This window comes from Podarcis vaucheri (genome assembly GCF_965113315.1).
Source record: "Podarcis vaucheri genome assembly, chromosome: 16".
NCBI classification, from domain to species: domain Eukaryota; kingdom Metazoa; phylum Chordata; class Lepidosauria; order Squamata; family Lacertidae; genus Podarcis; species Podarcis vaucheri.
This window is the reverse complement of record NC_138754.1, coordinates 12,510,170-12,528,788: the sequence shown is the minus strand read 5'-3', so window position 1 is coordinate 12,528,788 and position 18,619 is coordinate 12,510,170. Positions and strand designations below refer to the sequence as shown.

The following is an 18,619-nucleotide window of genomic DNA, read 5'->3' as shown; positions in this document are numbered from 1 at the left end:
TTGGCAAGAACAGGACTTGCACAGACTTTAAAAGAGTTTAGGGATTTACCAGGAATGTTAACAACATTGTTACAATATCATCATCTGAATGAAATATTTAAAAAGGATACAAAGCGGGGCTTTGGGGAACTACTACCACAATTAGAGAGAGACCTGTTAAATGGTAATTTTAAAGTGTTGTCTAAAATGTACAAGATGTTATTGGAATGGGAGACAAAAGATGAACAAGTGAAATCGTCAGTGATACACTGGGCAATTGATATTGGTCATAACATAGAAATGGAAGCATGGGAACGATTATGGAATACAGATATAAAATGTACAGCATGTTATGGTTTGAGAGAAAATTATATGAAAATGCTATATAGATGGTACCTATCACCTAGTAGATTGGCAAAAATGTATAAAGCAAAGTGGAATCTGCGTTGGAAATGTAAAGTGAAAGAATGCAGCTTTTTTCACATGTGGTGGTCTTGTAATAAGGTTAAAGCTTAATGGGAAATGATATATAATGAATTGAAGAAGATGTTTAAGATAACATTCGTAAGAAAACCCCAGAAGCTTTTCTCTTGGGAATTATGGGATTAGAACTACCCAAACAGTATAGGAATTTATTTATGTATGTGACTAAAGCTGCAAGAATGTTATTTGCCCAAAAGAATGTTATTTGCCCTGTTGCCTGAAGGATGAAGAGGTCCCGACGAAAGATGAATTGATACAGAAACTAATGGAATATGCAGAAATGGCGAAACTTACCGGAAGAATAAGAAATCAGGACAACAAACTTTTTAGAAAGGAATGGAAATGGTTTATTGAGTATTAAGCTAAGAAATTGGGTTGAATAACTCATGTGAAGTTACGCGGGTGGCGCTGTGGGTTAAACCACTGAGACTAGGACTTGCCGATCAGAAGGTCAGCGGTTTGAATCCCCGCGATGGGGTGAGCTCCCATTGCTCGGTCCCTGCTCCTGCCAACCTAGCAGTTCAAAATTACGTCAAAGGGCAAGTAGATAAATAGGTACCACTCCAGCGGGAAGGTAAACGGCGTGTCCGTGCACTGCTCTGGTTCTCCAGAAGCGGCTTAGTCATGCTGGCCACATGACCCGGAAGCTGTACGCCGGCTCCCTCGGCCAATAAAGCGAGATGAGTGCCGCAACCCCAGAGTCGGCCACGACTGGACCTAATGATCAGGGGTCCCTTTATCCCTTTCCCTTTTTACCCAGAACTAGCCATGATGGCTGTGTTCTCTCTCCACTGTCAGAGGAAATATGCCTCTGGGTATCAGTTGCTGGGAATCCCAAGTTGGGGAGAGAGCTGTTTCACTCAGGTCTTCCTTGTGTGCTTCCCATGAGCATCTTGAGGGCCCCTGAGAGAGAGATTGGCCTCCGGCTCGTTCCAGCCAGACTCTTCTTATGTTCTTAAAGTTTTAAGGACTTCACAAAAAGCCACAAACTAACAGTGGCAATTAATGGAAATCTAGTACAATAAAATTAAAATTTGTTTCCTTCTGGTTCCATTACACAGAGAGCAGGAAAGTAGGTTTTTGCATTATGACTCCTGCACACAAAGCGGCAGATTGTTCTAATGGGTAGCTGCAAGCAAAATATAATGGATACAAATGTGTGTTGTTGTTGTTTTGGCGTCTTGTCCCCCCTCCCCCGGCCACATTCTCCTTAAACTAATTATGCAAAAGTAAGCGTCTGTTGTATGAAATATGGCAACTGGCAAAAAAGGAGCTAAAATTAATACATTACTTGCCGCGGAGGGAAGAGACCTCATTATCTAACCTAATTAACACATTTCGCAGTTCTCGTTAGCGGAGAAGGCTGTTGGAAATATGTAGTCTCTGCTAATAAAGAGCACTAAGTGACAAGAACTCTCTCTTTGTCTCTCTTTCTCTATCTCATTCCCCTCTCAGGAAGTTGACGTTTTGGACATCAGCTGTATCCGTGACACTCGGACCGGGCGCTATGCCAAGCTACCAAAGGTAACGCTGATTCCCTTCCCCTGGGGACGGGGAAGCCTGTGGCCCTGCAGAGGTAGTTGGACTCCAAATCCCATCAGCCCCAGCCAGCATGGTCAGTGGTGAAGGGTGATGGGAGTTGCAGTTCAAGCAACATTGAAGAGCTGCAGGTTTCCGCCATACACAGAGCTGTCTTGAACCAAGCCAGTTGGTCAGTCTACCTAGGCCGCATTCCTAATATATGCTTAAAGCAGTGTTATGCCACTTTAAACAGCCATGGCTTTTTCCAAAAAAATCTGGAAGCTGCAGTTGCTGGCTGATCCCTTTTCCACTCCCAGTACTTAAAATTACCAGAGTTCTTTAACAATCAAAATGTCTTCACAGGGAATTGTAGCTCTGTGAAGGGAACTGTGGTCTCCTCACAAGTCTCAGCATCCTTAACAAACAGACAACTCCCAGAATTCTTTGGGGGGGGGGAGCCGTGACAATCTAAAGTAGTATGATACTGATTTAAATGTATGGTGTGAATGTGGCCCCGGGCCACTGTATTGCCTGTTTTCCTGCCAGTAACTCTCTGGGATCTCTAATCATAAAATCATAGAGTTGTAGAGTTGGAAAGGACCCCTAGTGCCATCTACTCCTCCAAGCCTCTGCTGTGCAGGAATCCTGCCCGCAGCCATCCCTGGATGGGCTCGAACCACCAACCTTCTGGTTAACGGCCAGACACACACTAACCTGTGCCGCAGGATACTTTCTCAAATTTTTTTTTACTGGGAACATCTAGGCACAAAGCACAGTGACCACTGTGTTCCCACTGAGTGAAACCTTAAAAACTTCTCTGTGAAACAGGGATCGAGGAGCAATTTGGTTCAGTTTGCATTGAACCAAACTTCACTCAATTCACACTTTCTGAAGCAATGTGAAAACTGACAACACAGCCATCCTTTAACCTTAGCACATCTCCAGATTTTGCAGCGCCACTCTCCAGCCAAGCAGTATGTACAAAAACTGCTTAAACTGGGGTAAATTGTGCATTGAAGTACAAATATTAGTGAAAGTAACATACAAAATTGCACAATACTAGCGGAAACCGCTTTGTAAAAAATATGCATATTAGGCAGAACTGCATACAGAAATGTGTCTTATTAGGAGGAACATGCACTAAAATGCTGGATTACTTTCAAGAGGGCTTTTGGAAAAGTAAGTGAGGTGCAGAACTGCATTTAAGATGGGGGAAAATGAGAAACCAAGAGAAAGCGAAATGGAAAGATTTTCCTTGTCCCTCCCTCCTCTGAAGCTGCTATTTGCATTTCAAGGGAAGCTTGAAATGGGAGCTTTCCGTGAAATGCAAAGAACAGCTCCAGAGAGGTAGTTTTTGTTGGCACCCTGGCAGAGGGAAGAGAGTTAACTTCCCAGGTCCCAGGCTGCTATTTGCATAACACAAAAAGTGCATGTTTAACTGCATTCGCTAGGCATCTAGGGTTGGGAATGCCATTGGGGCCAGTCAGGCTAACTTCTCTCCTTTGCACTCTGACTTCTGTAGGACCCGAAGATCCGGGAGATTCTTGGCTTTGGGGGGCCAGAGCAACGGCCCGAGGAAATGCTGGTGACGGTCGTGCACGGTCCAGACTTTGTCAATGTCAGCTTCCTCAACTTCATGGCAGTTGTTCCGGATGATACGGCCAAGGTAGGGCAGGAGTGTCACACTGAGCTCTTCTTTTTCTTTTTTTTCAGAAAGCAACAGTTCTTCAATACAAGGATGAACCTTTGGCCCTGCCAGGTGATGTTGGGACTTCAGTGCCCATCAGTCCTAGCCAGCATGGTTGGTGGTTAGAGTACCTGAGAGGTGGAATCCCAACAGTGGCCCCTTCTGCTCTATGCATAACACTGTAAGCAATCATGGTTTCTCCCAAAGAATCCTGGGAGCTGTAGTTTGGAGACCCTCTCCCATTCCCCTCACAGAACTACAGTTCCCAGGGTGGTTTAATAATCGGCCTCTCTTCCCAGGGAACTCTAGGAATTGTGAGGGGAATAGGAGTCTTCGAACACCTCTCAGCAGTTTTAAACTACAGTTCCCAGGATTCTTTGGGGGGAAGCCATGATTGCTTAAAATGGCATGAGGCTGCTGTCAATGTACAATGCAAATGGGGCCAGTATCTGGAAGGTTTCGCCACACAGTAACCTTCCATTAAAGAATGAAGGCGGTTCTTCTGTTCAAGATGGATTATTCATCTTCATGTAAGTGCCTTAGCATCCCAGTTCCAGCATTGCGGCTGCCTCCGTTGTTGCTTACCGCTATTTATTCAATTTATAACCTCCCCTTCCTCCCAAAGGAGCCCAGGGCAGCAAATGCATCATTAAAACAATATCATTAAAAGCAGTAAAAAAAAAATTATCTCAGCCAATGATTTCAGGGTTGCCAGGAAATGTATCTTTTGGCCTGAGTGAACAGGAATGTCTCTAAATGCATCTCGAATGTTGATATGGAAGGAGACAGACTCTGCACACCAAGGTGGGCATTCCACAAGCAGGGGGCCACCACCAAGAAGGCCCTTTCATAGGGGTGTGCTATCTGGGCAGCTCCCAGTTGGCAGTACCACCACCAAGGCCTCACCTGCGAGTCACAAGGTCTGAGATGGCTGATACTGTGTGAGGCCGTCTTCTTGGTACTTGGATACCAAGCCATTTAGGGCTTGGTATGCTAGCACCAACAACTTGAACTGGGCCCGGACTGGCAACCAGTGCGTGGGACAAATAAGGTAAATCTATATGATAAATCTGCATGAATTAATCTGCAAATAAAGACCATGTTGTGATAAATTACGCTGATCTTCCAGGTTCCAGAAACCGCCTTGTCATTTTTAATTTTTTAATTTTGTGGGGTACTGCAGAACAGCTGCCTGACACTTCATTTTCACACTCCTTGCAAACTGTGCTCTTGGGAGTGTATGCACAGAGCAGCCCCAGGAAGAACCTGTGGGATTGGACTCCAACTCCCATCAGCCCCACCCAGCCTGGCCAATGGTCAGGGATGATGGGAGCTGGTGTTCAGCAACATCCAGAGAGGTGTCCATATTCTTTCTGGTTTTTGGCTGCTGTTCCTGTTCCTTTGTCAATACCTGTTCTCCCCCCGCACTAACCCAGTCCTGGTTTCTAAAACCAATTTATGGAGGAGCAGAGAGAATAAAAAAAACTGAAATATTCAATAATAACATTAATAGTGCACTTTTTTGGGGGGTGTATATGTCAGTAGTAGCCACTTCCCTTAGAGATGGTTGAGAAATTTAAGTGTGTGTTTTGAAGCAAACTGACCTTGTAAACCGCTCGGAGGCTGCAGGTGTTGCTGATCTAAAACTCGCATCATCCAAGGCTATTGGCCACACTTGCTAGGACTGATGGGAATATCCACTTAAATAACAATACTGTGCACAATTTATAAGCCTCTCTCTTGCATCTTTCCTTGAATCATAGCTGGCTAAATCTCACTCCGAGCAAACCTGTTGAAATTGGTGGGCCTAAGTTGGGCTTTGTATACACTACTGGCTTAAAATGTAGCTAGGTTGTTTTCACACACACCCCTGCTCAATTTGAAGCTGTTTTTTTTTAGTGGGGGACGGGGATGACTCATCGAAACACAGTACTGTGTTTCCTAAGATATATATGGATTGAATGTAGCCCTTGAGGTGCAGAGTAATCTGAAGTGTGTACATGACCTTAGCCATGTCCATAATTCTCAATTATGAGAATTATGAGAATACTCTGAGTATCAGTTCAGACTCTGTGTTCATCATCTGCGTCCCTTCCAAGAGAGGCACAGGAGACGAAAGACCGGGTCTTTTCAAGGGTGGCTCCTTGTTTGTGGAATGCTCTCTCCAGGGAGGTACACCTGGTGCCATCACTGTCTGTTTTTAGGCACCAAGCAAAAAGCATTCCTATTTACCCCGGCTTAATGGTTTCTAATTGGGAGGATAATTATGTTTGTGACCTTTCCTGTGCTCTTCTTTTAAGAGGGGCGGGTAGGACTTGTTCCTTTTAAATATATTGTTAGTTGAGTATTTTAGTTTTTGTTTATAGCTGCTTTTATCGTATTTCAATGTTGTAATTGTTTTCTTTTTTATTGCATAAGTTGCTTAGAGGCACGGGTGCAAAAATGCCGCTACTGTAATGAATATCAATATAGCCCTTCTTCTGTAACTTCAAAAAGTTCCAAATGATACAGCTTTTTTCTTTTTAACCATGTCAAACTTGGACACCATGTGTTGTATGGCTGCCCTGCTTAATGATCCGAATTTGAGGGTATGGGCTGAATTGTTAGGCCCGAGGTTGCTAATGGGATGGAGAAGGGCAGATGAGAGCGGCTGGCCTCACCCTGTTCTGCCTCTCCTCTCCTATCTAGTTGTGGACCGAGGAGCTGTTCAAACTATCCACAAACATCCTGGCTCAGAACGCCTCGCGGAACACCTTCCTGCAAAAAGCGTGAGTCGACTTTCTACCGTTTTAAACAGGGTAGAGACTCCTGGGATAGGGCACAGCTCAGTGATAGAGCGTCTGCCTTTCATACAGAAGGTTGTGGGTTCAGTCCCTAGTATCATCCCCTCCAGGTAGGCCTGGGAGAGACCCCTGTCTGAAACCCCAGAGAGCAACTGCCAGGCAATGTGGACATTACTGAGCTTAGATAGACCAGTGATTTGACTTGGTATGAGGCAGCTTCCCACGTCCCTCTGGATATGTGTCCTCTGGGGTGGTTGGTCTTCGTGGTTTGTTTTGCTGGCTTCTTGTTGGTGGCTTAGGCTGAAGTATAGGATGTTCTACCTATTTACCTGTAAGATATGTGTTGTGAACCTTCAGCCTTCCAGATAGTGCTGAATTACTCTATCTCTCATCATCCCTGGCTGTTGACCATGCTTGCTGGGGTGGATGGGGATTTTATTTTGGTAACATCTGGAGGGCCAACTATCTTCCGCACCTGCTGTAAGGGCTGGTGGGGCTGCGTTGCTTGAAAGGGGACAGTCATAAGGAATTAAAATATCTTATCGCAGTTGTGGGAGGGTCACAATGATCCTTTGCTCTCTTGACTGAGCTGGACAGCCCTGTCCATGCTGCCTTGCATAGGTTAGTAGGAGGGAAGGCAAATTTGTGCCATACAGCTGACTCTCAGTTATAACCTCACAGGTACACTCGGCTCAAGATCCAGGTCAATCAGGATGCAAGGATCCCTGTCAAGAAGTAAGGTTATATTTTCAGCCACAAAACTGCTGTGCTTGCTTTATCCCCACCTCCCTCTTCTGTCCTGAGGCCTATGTTCTGTGTGGTGCCCCTGATGAAGCTTCGGCTTCGAGGGTCTGTTGCTCAGAGAGAGGTGTCGCTCCATCTATAAAGAGAGATTATTTCTATTTATAGCCACCCTTCAACTCCCAATGGGCGTTGACAGCAACGTCAGAGAATTCCAATGGAAATGGGAGCAGAAGTTGCAGATGTCCCCTAATGTGTCCCATGTTTGGAATGGAAATCAAATTGGTGATTATGATCCGTATTCGCCATTTCTGCTTTTAGTCTGTAAATGATACGTAATTGATTATGTTCTCGCCATCCCCGTCCCCCCGATTTGCATTGCATTTCCTTTGTGATGCAATGAATAAGGTGGAATACTGTAAGGACAACAATAATTTGATTATGTAATTATATAATCACATAATTAATTATGTAAAGTGCATAACTTTGCCATAGCAGTTGGCAATACAAATAATGTAGCTTGTAGAGGAAGTGAACTGCAGCAGAACGGAAACATCCAACAAATGCAGGATGGAACTGAAAATAATGCCTTCTTACATCCCTAATTGCAAGGGCAGCTGCCCCTCCTGAAGATTTACCAGTTTGAAACAGGGCCTAGGGGTGTGTGGTTGGGCAGGGTTTACATTTGGAGACCTGCTGAGGGGCTGGCACTCCAGATGGCTCCTTGAAGCAGCTGTCTGACTCTCTAGTGGGTGCCCCAGCAGGAAGGCCCGCTTCCTTGTGAATAGCAGCTGCTTTCACTCTTTGCATGTGCAGTCTGTGAAATACACAGAGGGAAACTGGAGAGTGCACACCAGTAGACCACAACCTGATAAGGAAATTCTCCACCCCACGCCCATCAGCTCCATTGAAGCCTAATTTCCTTCCCCCTGCCCTTTGGCCCCAGGTGGCCTTTGACCTGTATTGGAGTTTGGAGTTTGGATTTGGATTTGATATCCCGCTTTATCACTACCCGAAGGAGTCTCAAAGTGGCTAACATTCTCCTTTCCCTTCCTCCCCCACACTTCTGAAGAAGTGTGCATGCACACGAAAGCTTATACCAAGAACTAACTTAGTTGGTCTTTAAGGTGCTACAGGAAGGAATTTTTTTATTCCCCCACAACAAACACTCTGTGAGGTGAGTGAGGCAGAGAAGTGTGACTGGCCCAAGGTCACCCAGCAGCTGCATGTGGACGAGCAGGGAATCGAACCCAGTTCACCAGATCACGAGTCTACCGCTCTAACCACTACACCACACTGGCTCTCAGTGGTACCTTGTACGGTGGTACCTCGGGTTACAGACACTTCAGGTTACAGACTCTGCTAACCCAGAAATAGTACCTCGGGTTAAGAACTTTGCTTCAGGATGAGAACAGAAATCGTGCAGCGGCAGCAGGAGGCCCCATTAGCTAAAGTGGTACCTCAGGTTAAGAACAGTTTCAGGTTGAGAACGGACCTCCAGAACAAATTAAGTTCTTAACCCGAGGTACCACTGTTTCTGTTTGAATACCGCAGTCAGGATGGCTTTTGCTTCTCTCTCTCTTTTAAAAAAAGCTTAGCTCCAGGATAGTCAACATGGTACACTCCACAAATGGTTGGACTCCAAGCCCCAGCAGCTCCAGCCAGCATGTCCAGCGGCTGGGGATGATGGGACACGTAGTCCAACATCTGGAAGGCACTGCCTTGGCTACCCTTCCTTTTGTATCACGTACGTTCTTCTCCCTTTTTTGGCCTATGTCTGTTTTGCTGGTTTCTGTTTTGCTGGTCTCCTTCCGACATGTCTGGCTTGTTGCTTCCACCTTCGTTAGCTCTGCAAGTCTGATAAAGAACTTCCCATTTCCCTCCTTTTGTAGCATCCTGAAAATGTTCTCAGCTGACAAAAAGAGGGTGGAGACGGCCCTGGAGTCCTGCGGTCTTAATTTTAACAGGGTATGTCTTTATTAAAAAAATGTATTGATTTCTTGCCTGCTGCTCACCTTCTCCTCCAATTCCCAGCATTCCTCATCCCTCCCTCCTGGATCTTGGTCTTGCTGCCACAAAGCCAGCCTAACTCCCTGACTCTATTCTTATCTCTGATTTCTTCCTTCTCTTCTTCCTCCTTCCCCCTGACCCTCCCCTGCCCTCCCCAGAACTGTAGTGTTTTCTCTGGGGTACACTGTCTTTCTTTTATTTATTTATTCCTCTCCGGCTCCCTAGAGCGAATCTATCAAACCTGAAGAGTTCACCCTGGAGATCTTTGAACGCTTCCTGAACAAGCTTTGCCTTCGCCCAGACATAGACAAGATCTTGCTGGAAATGTGAGTAAAAGGAAAGTGGGGGGACGGGGACGGATGGAGGTGTGGAAGGACAGGATATCTGAAGCAAGGAAACGGACTTGGTCTCTTGTTTTGAAGATTACTGTGGAAAAGAGTACAGCGTGTCTTTGTATTTCCTCTGTTTGATAACAGATTATGCAAATGTTAGCAAAAACAGTTACACAAAAACCAATATAATCCTCATTAAACAAGATGCCATTCTGAATAAGCAATGTTCATGTTAGTGTTCTGTGGGGTCTCTCCAAGTGCCCTTTTCATTGTGCGTTGATGATAATTCGTGATAATGGGATCAGAGTGGTTATATGCAATCCCACTTTCAGTACCGTTTGTGCCTGTTTGTACTGTTTCAGGGCGGACACACTGCTTCGTTTCCAATCCCTTAACTTCCTACTGAGATCCTGTAACTTTATACACTCTGCAGACATTCTGGGGGGGGGGGAGGTTTCACCCTGCTTTCGTTGCGCTATAATGCAAGAGTGTCGTTCCAGATGGGAAGCACCACAGAAGGACTAATAAAAGGGAATGACGTGTGGACAGTCCAGTATAAATCCACCACAAACATACTGTTGTTGCGTCAATGACATGCTGCAGAATACACTCACAAAAAAGCACCAGTCTGGAGGTGCTCTATATTGGGGCAAGGGGAGACATGAGCCCCTGCTCATGTAGGGCTACTACAATGCCCAACTTTCATGACTGTTGGTTGTGCTGGCTGTGACTGATGGGAGCTGTGGCCTTTGTGATGTTTTTGGACCACAAATCCCCATTTCTTCTCTAGACCACTTTCCTTCAACTTTGGGTTCCCAGATGGCTTGGGGCTGCAAATCCCATCGTCTCTGATCATTGGCTGAGGTAGCTATGCATGATGGGAGTTGTAGTCCAACAGCATCTGCGGACCCAAGGTTGAAGAACACTGCTCTAGGTAGTTCTTAGTTGGTAGTTCTTGGTGCCCTTTCAGTGTGGCCAGAATTCCCGACCTGATGTTGTCCTGTCCGACCATTTTATTCCAGTAACAAGCAAACGTCCTGTTTTCTGCACAAACGGTTTGGCTTGCGTTTTTGTAGTCTCTCAGGTGACTACATGAATTGGCTTGGGCAATAACGAATTGTTCTGTTGTGTTAATTCTAAAGGGCGGGGGTGCCTCCTTTATCAGTTGCAAATTTTGGAACCGGCCAAAGCGCCATTGTTCTGCCTTCCCTCTGATTGTTCCTTTGCAAACAGCGGAGCCAAGGGGAAGCCTTACCTCAGTCTGGACCAGCTGATGGACTTTATCAACCAGAAGCAAAGAGACCCCCGTCTCAACGAGATCCTCTACCCGCCACTGACTCGGGAGCAGGTGCGCCAGCTAATCAACAAGTATGAGCCCAACCAACAGTTCCAGCAGCGTGGTGAGCCCCTCCCCCCCCGCCCTCTCCAGAATTTGGGCTGGGAGATGCAGGTGGTGGTGGTGGTGGTGATGGAGAAATACAGAGTGATGGAGGCGGTGGCGGATGTTTTTAAAATGTGCTGCTCAATTTTTTTTTGTTTTTTGGACTGGGCAAGAGATATTGTTTTGTACCGTATTGTAGGGTTGTTACTGTTTTTTAGTTTCATTTGTCTGTGGGTGTGCTTGTGTAAATAGATACAAAGTGGGGGGTGTATACCTATTGTGTGTGTGTATGTGTGGGTGGGTTTATGTCTGTTATTGTGTGGGTGTGGGTGTGGGTGTGGGTGGGTGTGCATGTATTATAGAGTGTATATACCTACCTATGTACATGCAAAATATGACTGTTGCATGCTATGGTTTGCAGCAGCCATGCCAAAGACCTCATACCTCAAGGTACCGCCTCTCCCCATATAAACTGACCTGGACCCTGAGGTCCTCCTCTGAGGCCCTTCCTCGTGTGCCTCCTCTACAAGAGGTCCGGAGGGTGGCAGCATGAGAAAAAGGCCTTTTCTGTAGTGGCTCCCCATTTCTGGAATGCTCTCCCCAGCGAGGTTCAGCTGGAGCCCTCATTATATACCTTTAGGCACCAGACTAAACGTTCCTCTTCAACCGGGCCTTGGGCTGATTAATATTCTACAACCTTTTAAATGTGTTTGGGGGGGGTGTTATTCTTTCGTTTAGTTTTCATTTTAACTATTTATTTTGTGCTTTTATCCTGTATTTTTATCTCGTGAACCCATCTGAGATGAAGGGCGGTATATAAAGATAATAAATAACAATGGCAAGAAATAAATCCCAGTATAATGGCAGGCAAGCGAGCAAGCAAGCAGTGTGGGTGGCAGACAGCCCAGGCAAGCTGTTTAAGAGAAGGGAGAAGGTGCTTAATCTTTGATGTTCTATTGTGTTTCTGTATATGTTGGAAGCCGCCCAGAGCGGCTGGGGCGACCCAGTCAGATGGGTGGGGTGCAAATAATAACATTTTTGTTATTAGAGCGGTTTGGCAAACTGCTCTGTGAAAAGCCTCCCCCCTCCTTTAAAAGGGGCTGCGGCATAAATAGAAATACTTGCAAAAACCAGATTGGCTTAGGATTTAAATATGTGATGTTTTAGAATAATATGTTTAAATTTAAAACGAAAAGAAAGAAAGACCTTAATTGATTAAGTAAATTTTATGAGAAATTTGTTGTGGAAAACTTGTTACAATGATATACATTGAAATTCAGCCAGGGGGGTTCGAGGAAGTCATGTAACAATGTTATTAAGAGTGGAATAATTACAGTTAGGATTTATGTTTGTTTGTTTATAAATTTTGGGAAATCAATAAAAAATTTTTAAAAAATATATGCATAGATAGAAGACAAAAAAGTGGCTGCATCAAACTGAGGGGAGTGGGGATGGACTTGGGGGTTAGGCAAAGGGGTGAATGAGGTGCAAAGAGGGGGCAGTTTGGTTAGGTGTGGGGAAAGGAGGGTTGGCAAAGGGCTTGGTGGGTAGGGGGAGTAACCCCTAGTCTCGTGTGTGTGTTTGTGTGTGTGTGTGTGTGTGTAGATGTATTAAATAAATAAAAGTGGGGCACAGATAAGCACAGTCCTTCCCCCACTTATTTCAGCCTGCCTCTTCTCTTGCCTACATCTATAAACTTGCTTTTCTTTCCCCGTCTCTCCTTCCGCAGACCAGATGTCAATGGAAGGGTTTGGCCGCTACCTGGGGGGAGAAGAGAACACCATTGTGCCCCCCGAAAAGCTGGATTTAAGTGACGACATGACCCAGCCGTTAAGCAGCTACTTTATTAACTCTTCACATAATACCTACCTCACAGGTACGTGCACCAAACAGAGACGCTTGCCCTGAATGTGGGTGCCTGCTGCCTGCACTACACCCAAAGTCTTCTGGGAGCTGTAGTTTGTTAAGGGAGCCAAGAGTTGTCAGGAGACCCTCTGTTCTCCCCCCAGCGCTACAGAGTCGTCTCACAGTCAGTCCCGGGGAACTCTGGGAGGTGTAGGAAAATAGGGGTTGAGAAAGATGATTGCCCTTTTCCTGTGGCAGAGCAATTTGTCCTCATTATATCCTGAGGTGAAATTGTTTTGTGAGAGACTGGCTGTGCGGAAAATGCATCCCTGTTGGAGATCAAGTGTCTTCCTCTGTGCTCAGAGTTACTGGCCTTCTTTATTTCACGTTTTATTTTGCCTCTTCTAAGGATTTGAGGTCTGGTATCGTTGCTTGGTTGTCTCTCCTCTCCCCAGGCATCTAACATTTCCCCATCATCTTCTCCCTCTCCCTTCAAAAAAGCTGGGCAGCTGACAGGCAATTCCTCAGTGGAGATGTACCGGCAGGTGTTGCTGAGTGGCTGCCGTTGCATTGAGCTGGACTGCTGGAAGGGGCGCCCCCAAGACGAGGAGCCCTTCATCACACACGGATTCACCATGACGACCGAAATCCCTTTCAAGGTAACTGGCATCCAGCCCGGTTGGCTGTTTGCAAGAGTCCCCAAGGCCAACAGAGGGGTGCTCACCCTTCTACCTGTGTTTGCCATTTCCAGTTTTTCAGCATGTGATCAGTGGCGGTCTACTTGGCCTGTTTTTTTTTTTTTACATACATTTTTTATTCGTTTTATATATAGTCATACAATTTTATCCAAATTTTACCTAATTTTAACAAAATACGACTTTTGACTTCCTTCTACTTCTCTGGTAATCATCCATTTTTACCCTTCGATACGCATTCCTTTAATTGCATTGCCATTTATCTCCCCTCCCCTTCTATTTTCTTTCAGCAATACCTCTTAAGGTTTTACAGTGCTTCTTGAAACCCCACTAGTGTTGTTTGTACCTCACATATATTTTTCAGATAGTCTACAAATTTTCCCCAATCTTCGATGAACTTTTGGTTTCGGGCGTATCTTATTTTCCCGGTCAGTTTATCCAGTTCCGCATAATCAGTCAGTTTCATTGTCCAATCTTGAATCGTCGGTACTTCCTCTTGTTTCCACTTTTGGGCCAGTAGAGTTCTTGCTGCCGTGACTGCATACTGGAAAAGCTTACAGTCTCTCCTTTGAATGTCTTTACCTGTAATCCCTAAAAGAAAGGCTTCTGGTTTCTTAACAAAGGTGTATTTTAACATCTTTTTCAATTCGTTATATATTGCTTCCCAGAAACTCTTTACTTTCTTGCACTCCCACCACATATGGTCTACTTGGCCTGTTGCACCCCTTCCAAGTTAGCAGGGGTCCCATTGAGGGTGGGGACGCTGAGAGACTCCTGAAATCGATACCTGAAATGGTACCTCGGGTTACATATGCTTCAGGTTACATACGCTTCAGGTTACAGACTCCACTAACCCAGAAATAGTACCTCTGCTTAAAAACTTTGCTTCAGGATGAGAACAGAAATCATTCTCTGGCAGCGCAGCAGCAGCAGGAGGCCCCATTAGCTAAAGCGGTGCTTCAGGTTAAGAACAGTTTCAGGTTAAGAACAGACCTCCAGAACGAATTAAGTACTTAACCTGAGGTACCACTGTACTGTTCCTTGGCAGTGAAGGTGATGATATCCTTCCTTGCCCACAACTTATTTGGAAGGGGATGTTTTCTCCTCATGCTTTAAACTGGGAGGAGGAAACATCCCAAATCTGTAGCTGGAGGGTCCTTTTTAAACAAGTCTGGGGAAACCGTTGGCCCTCCAGATGTTGCTGACCCACAGCTCCCTTCAGGCATGGCCACCGATCATGCATGCTGAGCCTGATGGAAGTTGTAGTTCAGCAACATCTGGAGGGCCAACAGTTCCCAACACCTGTTCCTGAGGTAAGCTTAGAATATTACCTTAAAAGGCTCATTTGCAACCAATGAGACCGAGGTTGGCATAGCCAGGTGGAGATCTGGACTGCCTCTGATCATGGAAGTTCCAGTTATCCAACAAGGGTGAGAACTTAGAGGTCCAGTCCCTGCTTGATATCATTTTAGTCATGGAAGCAGAAACTGTGGCTCTCCCAGTTGCTGCTGTGGGACTCCAGCTCCCATCAGCTGCAGCCAACATGACCCAATGGCGAGGAATGATGGGAGTTGTAGTCCATCAATGTGTTTAGAGTCTGCGAGGCTCCCCATCCATGTGTTCAGCCTTTTGTTCCAGGCCTGGGTGTGGGAGCAGAATCCTCCTGAAACATGTCAGCACATTGATGGGGAACTTCCTCTTAAGTTTATTGTCCATTGTAGCAACCTCCCCGCTCCCACCCCAAACTCTACCACTGTAAGCAAATAAGTGCTCTTGACCTCTTAACACAGTGCTGGGGAACTTCAGGCCTGGGGGCTGAATGTGCCCCTCCAGGCCCTCAGTACTCTCCACATACCACACCCCCTTTCCTCAGGCCACATCCTTCACTGGCCTTGCTTTGCACTTCACTTTTTCTGCACTTTCTTGAACTCGAATGTGCCTCTTGCTTGTCAGAATGGAGGCTAGAGGGGCTTGTGTGTGCGTAGACACCAGCCTACTGTGGAAAAGTAAAATTTGCAAAGGTTGCTCTGCTCACTTTTGCCTCAGGCCCCTCCCGCCACTGGCATGTGGCGCCCAGAAGGTTGCCCAGAAGGGAATGTAGCCCTCAGGCTGGAAAACATCCCCCACTTCTGCCTTAACCCCTTTCCTTGCCTCACTTTGTTACAGGAAGTCATAGAGGCCATTGCTGAAAGTGCCTTCAAGACTTCACCTTTCCCTGTTATCCTCTCATTTGAGAACCACGTTGACTCGTGAGTAGTTGTAGTGCCGCAACGGCTTGTCTGAAGCTGTCATCCTCGCCCCTCTCCTTCTTACAGCGCTGTATGATCAGAGAGGCCTGCGTGACTGATAACGTTTGTGTTTCTTGTTTTCCTTCCCCAGGGCAAAGCAGCAGGCGAAGATGGCAGAGTATTGCCGCAGCATATTTGGGGATGCTCTCCTTATTGATCCTTTGGATAAATATCCGGTGTGTTCTGGGAGCGAGATCAACCAGGGGAATGACATGTGGGCAGGTTGGTTGGGAGCGGCTGTGGTCCTCACTTAGGTTGTGTACAGATGACCACTTACTCCGGCTCCAGTTCGCTCGCACTGCTGGTTTCTGAAACCGAGTACGCCTCATGTTAGCCACAAACCACAGGTACCCTGTAGCTTCTGTTTGATGTGCTTTGCCTCAAACCAGCCTCCATCCGATTTGACAACGGAAGTTGTGGTGAAGCTGAGGTGTGTAAGGCTCAGGCGGCCATTTCACATGCTCAGTTGACAGCTTCAGTGAATTAGAGTTCAGCCTGGAGAAACAAATCAAGTAATGTGCATCTGTTGAATACATACGCTTGGTTTATCTAGCTCAGAGTAGTTCCAAGGGCTGTATGTAGCACTCAGAGACGCTGGGCTTTGGGAAGGAGGTGTGAGGCTCTGACAGGGTCCTAGAGTCCTCCCACCTCCTTCCCAAAGCCTAATTAGTGCTTTCCCAGCTTTGGGAAGGAGGTGGGAGAGCGTCAGGCCTGGCCAAAGCCCAGCACCTTGTTTACCTGACTTTGGGAAGGCAGTGTGAGGGCTGGGATGTCAAATTTTGGCCTCACTCCCCGCTCAACAAGGTATTGTGCAGCCAGTTGGTTTCGTGTTGAAGTACTCTTGCAGCCCACATGGTAAGAAAAGTTGGGCTGCCCTGATCTAGTTCACAGTTGTCCACACTCACAAGCAGCACCGCTCCAGGATTTCAGACCAGGTCTTATTTGGAGCTGCCAGGTAGTGAACCTGTGGGTTTTTGCATGCAAAACAGCTCTGCCACCGAGCTACATCTCCTTCCCTTCTGTGAATATATTTATCTTTTGAGGGCATCAGCACCCGTCTTGTCTTCTAGTCTGTGAAGATCTCCTGCTCTTGCTAACATCTTAACATCTCCCATTTCGCTCCCCCCCCCCCACAGCTTCAGCCTGGTGTAGCTTTGCCAAGTCCCCAGGAGTTGTTGGGCCGGATCCTGGTGAAAAATAAGAAGCGCCGTGTGCACGGCAAGGGATCTGAAGGCAGCATTCGGAAAAGGCTCCTGGAGCAGACACCCAGCTCCTACAGCGATTCATCTGGAGTGGGTGAGCCAGGCTCTCCTGCGCTAGGTATGCATCTTAATGATTTGCAGAGCCATTTTTTCCCCTGGACATAGGTGTGTGCATTTATTTATTTCCAATATTTATAGACCATTTTTTAACCGTAGACGGTCACAAGGCAGTTTTTCACCAGAGTCAATAAAAGAACCCGTCGGTCCAAGATGATACGGCATCTAGAACAAAACTCACGGGCTAAAAGACATCAGATCTAAGCACGTTCTTGCAGCTGCATGCATGGAAGTTGCTTCCCAAAGGGGATGCTGCATGCATTTTACTCGATGGAAGTAGAATTTGGTGATTAGCTGCGGAGGAGAAAGCGACAGAGTGCAATAGAGAGGCTAGAGGAGATAAAACGTGGAAATCTTTCTCCATTACTTCATTGTTTATATTTTAACACACAAAATTGTAAATTACTGCCTCTGATTTTGCAAAAGACCCTTGTGGTCAGATGCAATTCTTAAGCATTTCTGGTCACTGGTTTGATAACAAAATAACTTATACCTGCTTTATTTTACAATTCTCTCTCAGTTGTGGGAATTTATTATATTGGATGTCATATCTGTACCAAGTATTGAAATTTTTATTATTATAAAGGATTGCAATGTGTGTGGGGGGAGCTTAAGGTTCCATAAATAGGCATAATAATAAATAATAATAATAATAATAATAATAATAATAATAATAATAATAATAATAATTTTATTTGTATCCCGCCCTCCCCGGCCAAAGCCGGGCTCAGAGTGGCTAACATCATATAAATAAGGCGATATGCATAATGCAAGAGATCAATCAATTAAGATACATTCCACAATTAATTCAAACAATTAAAATTAAAACTGGACAAGTGGCAGTCTTCAGGTTAAAATTGGAAGCGGTTAATACTCGTCAAGACCAACTGTTTCCACTGATATTATAAGGACCTATGAGTGGGCTGGGAAACCTCCTTCGTGCTTGTTCTTATACAACTTATTTAAATGCCTGCTGGAATAGAAAGGTCTTTGTTGAGCACCTGAAGTTCAACAGGGAGAGAGGCCTGTCTGATCTCAGAACTGGGCCCACAATACGGAATGCATGGCTCCAGAAGGAAACAAGCTATGCTTCCAAGCCATGGTGGTGGGGCCCATGAACAGAGACCACCCACCTGCAAAACTCTGTGACTGGGCAGGGATGTGAGGAATTGGGATCTCCCTTAAGGTATCCCTGCCCCAAGTTGTTAAGGGCCTTGTAAATTCATACCAGAACCTTGAATATGGCACAGTGCCCAATGTTTAAGCACCGTGGTGATGTACTGGTTGTAGTCTGTCCCCACCTTTTCAGATGAGCATCTGTTTTCATCTGTAGCTGGGAAAAGATGAGTCCAGGCTTGCCTGAGCAGCTAACTCATTCTTCAACTAGAATCTATGATGTGTAAGCCGAAGCGACCGTTTTATCTTTCTTATTATTGTTACTGCTGTGCTTTTGGCTAGCCAGGGGAAGACAAAAGAGTTCTGCAACGTTATTACCCCACTGAGCATGAAGATAGTGGGTGGGGTGGGGTGGAGGGCTCAGAGTAGCTCAGTAGTG

At 45.8% G+C, this 18,619-nt stretch overlaps 1 protein-coding gene across 2 annotated transcripts in view; it reads left to right on the top strand.

Moving 5' to 3' along the window:
- PLCB3 (phospholipase C beta 3) overlaps positions 1-18,619 on the top strand; it is a 68,290-nt gene that overhangs the window by 18,964 nt on the left and 30,707 nt on the right. For both annotated transcript variants that reach the window (XM_082202071.1, XM_082202070.1), the window contains exons 3-14: positions 1,918-1,986; positions 3,506-3,649; positions 6,359-6,438; positions 7,135-7,188; positions 9,087-9,162; positions 9,430-9,530; positions 10,770-10,936; positions 12,647-12,793; positions 13,264-13,421; positions 15,624-15,706; positions 15,837-15,921; positions 16,882-17,065. In XM_082202071.1, coding sequence (XP_082058197.1) covers positions 1,918-1,986; positions 3,506-3,649; positions 6,359-6,438; positions 7,135-7,188; positions 9,087-9,162; positions 9,430-9,530; positions 10,770-10,936; positions 12,647-12,793; positions 13,264-13,421; positions 15,624-15,706; positions 15,837-15,921; positions 16,882-17,065 — 1,348 coding nt within the window. The remainder of the gene's footprint in view (positions 1-1,917; positions 1,987-3,505; positions 3,650-6,358; positions 6,439-7,134; positions 7,189-9,086; positions 9,163-9,429; positions 9,531-10,769; positions 10,937-12,646; positions 12,794-13,263; positions 13,422-15,623; positions 15,707-15,836; positions 15,922-16,881; positions 17,066-18,619) is intronic.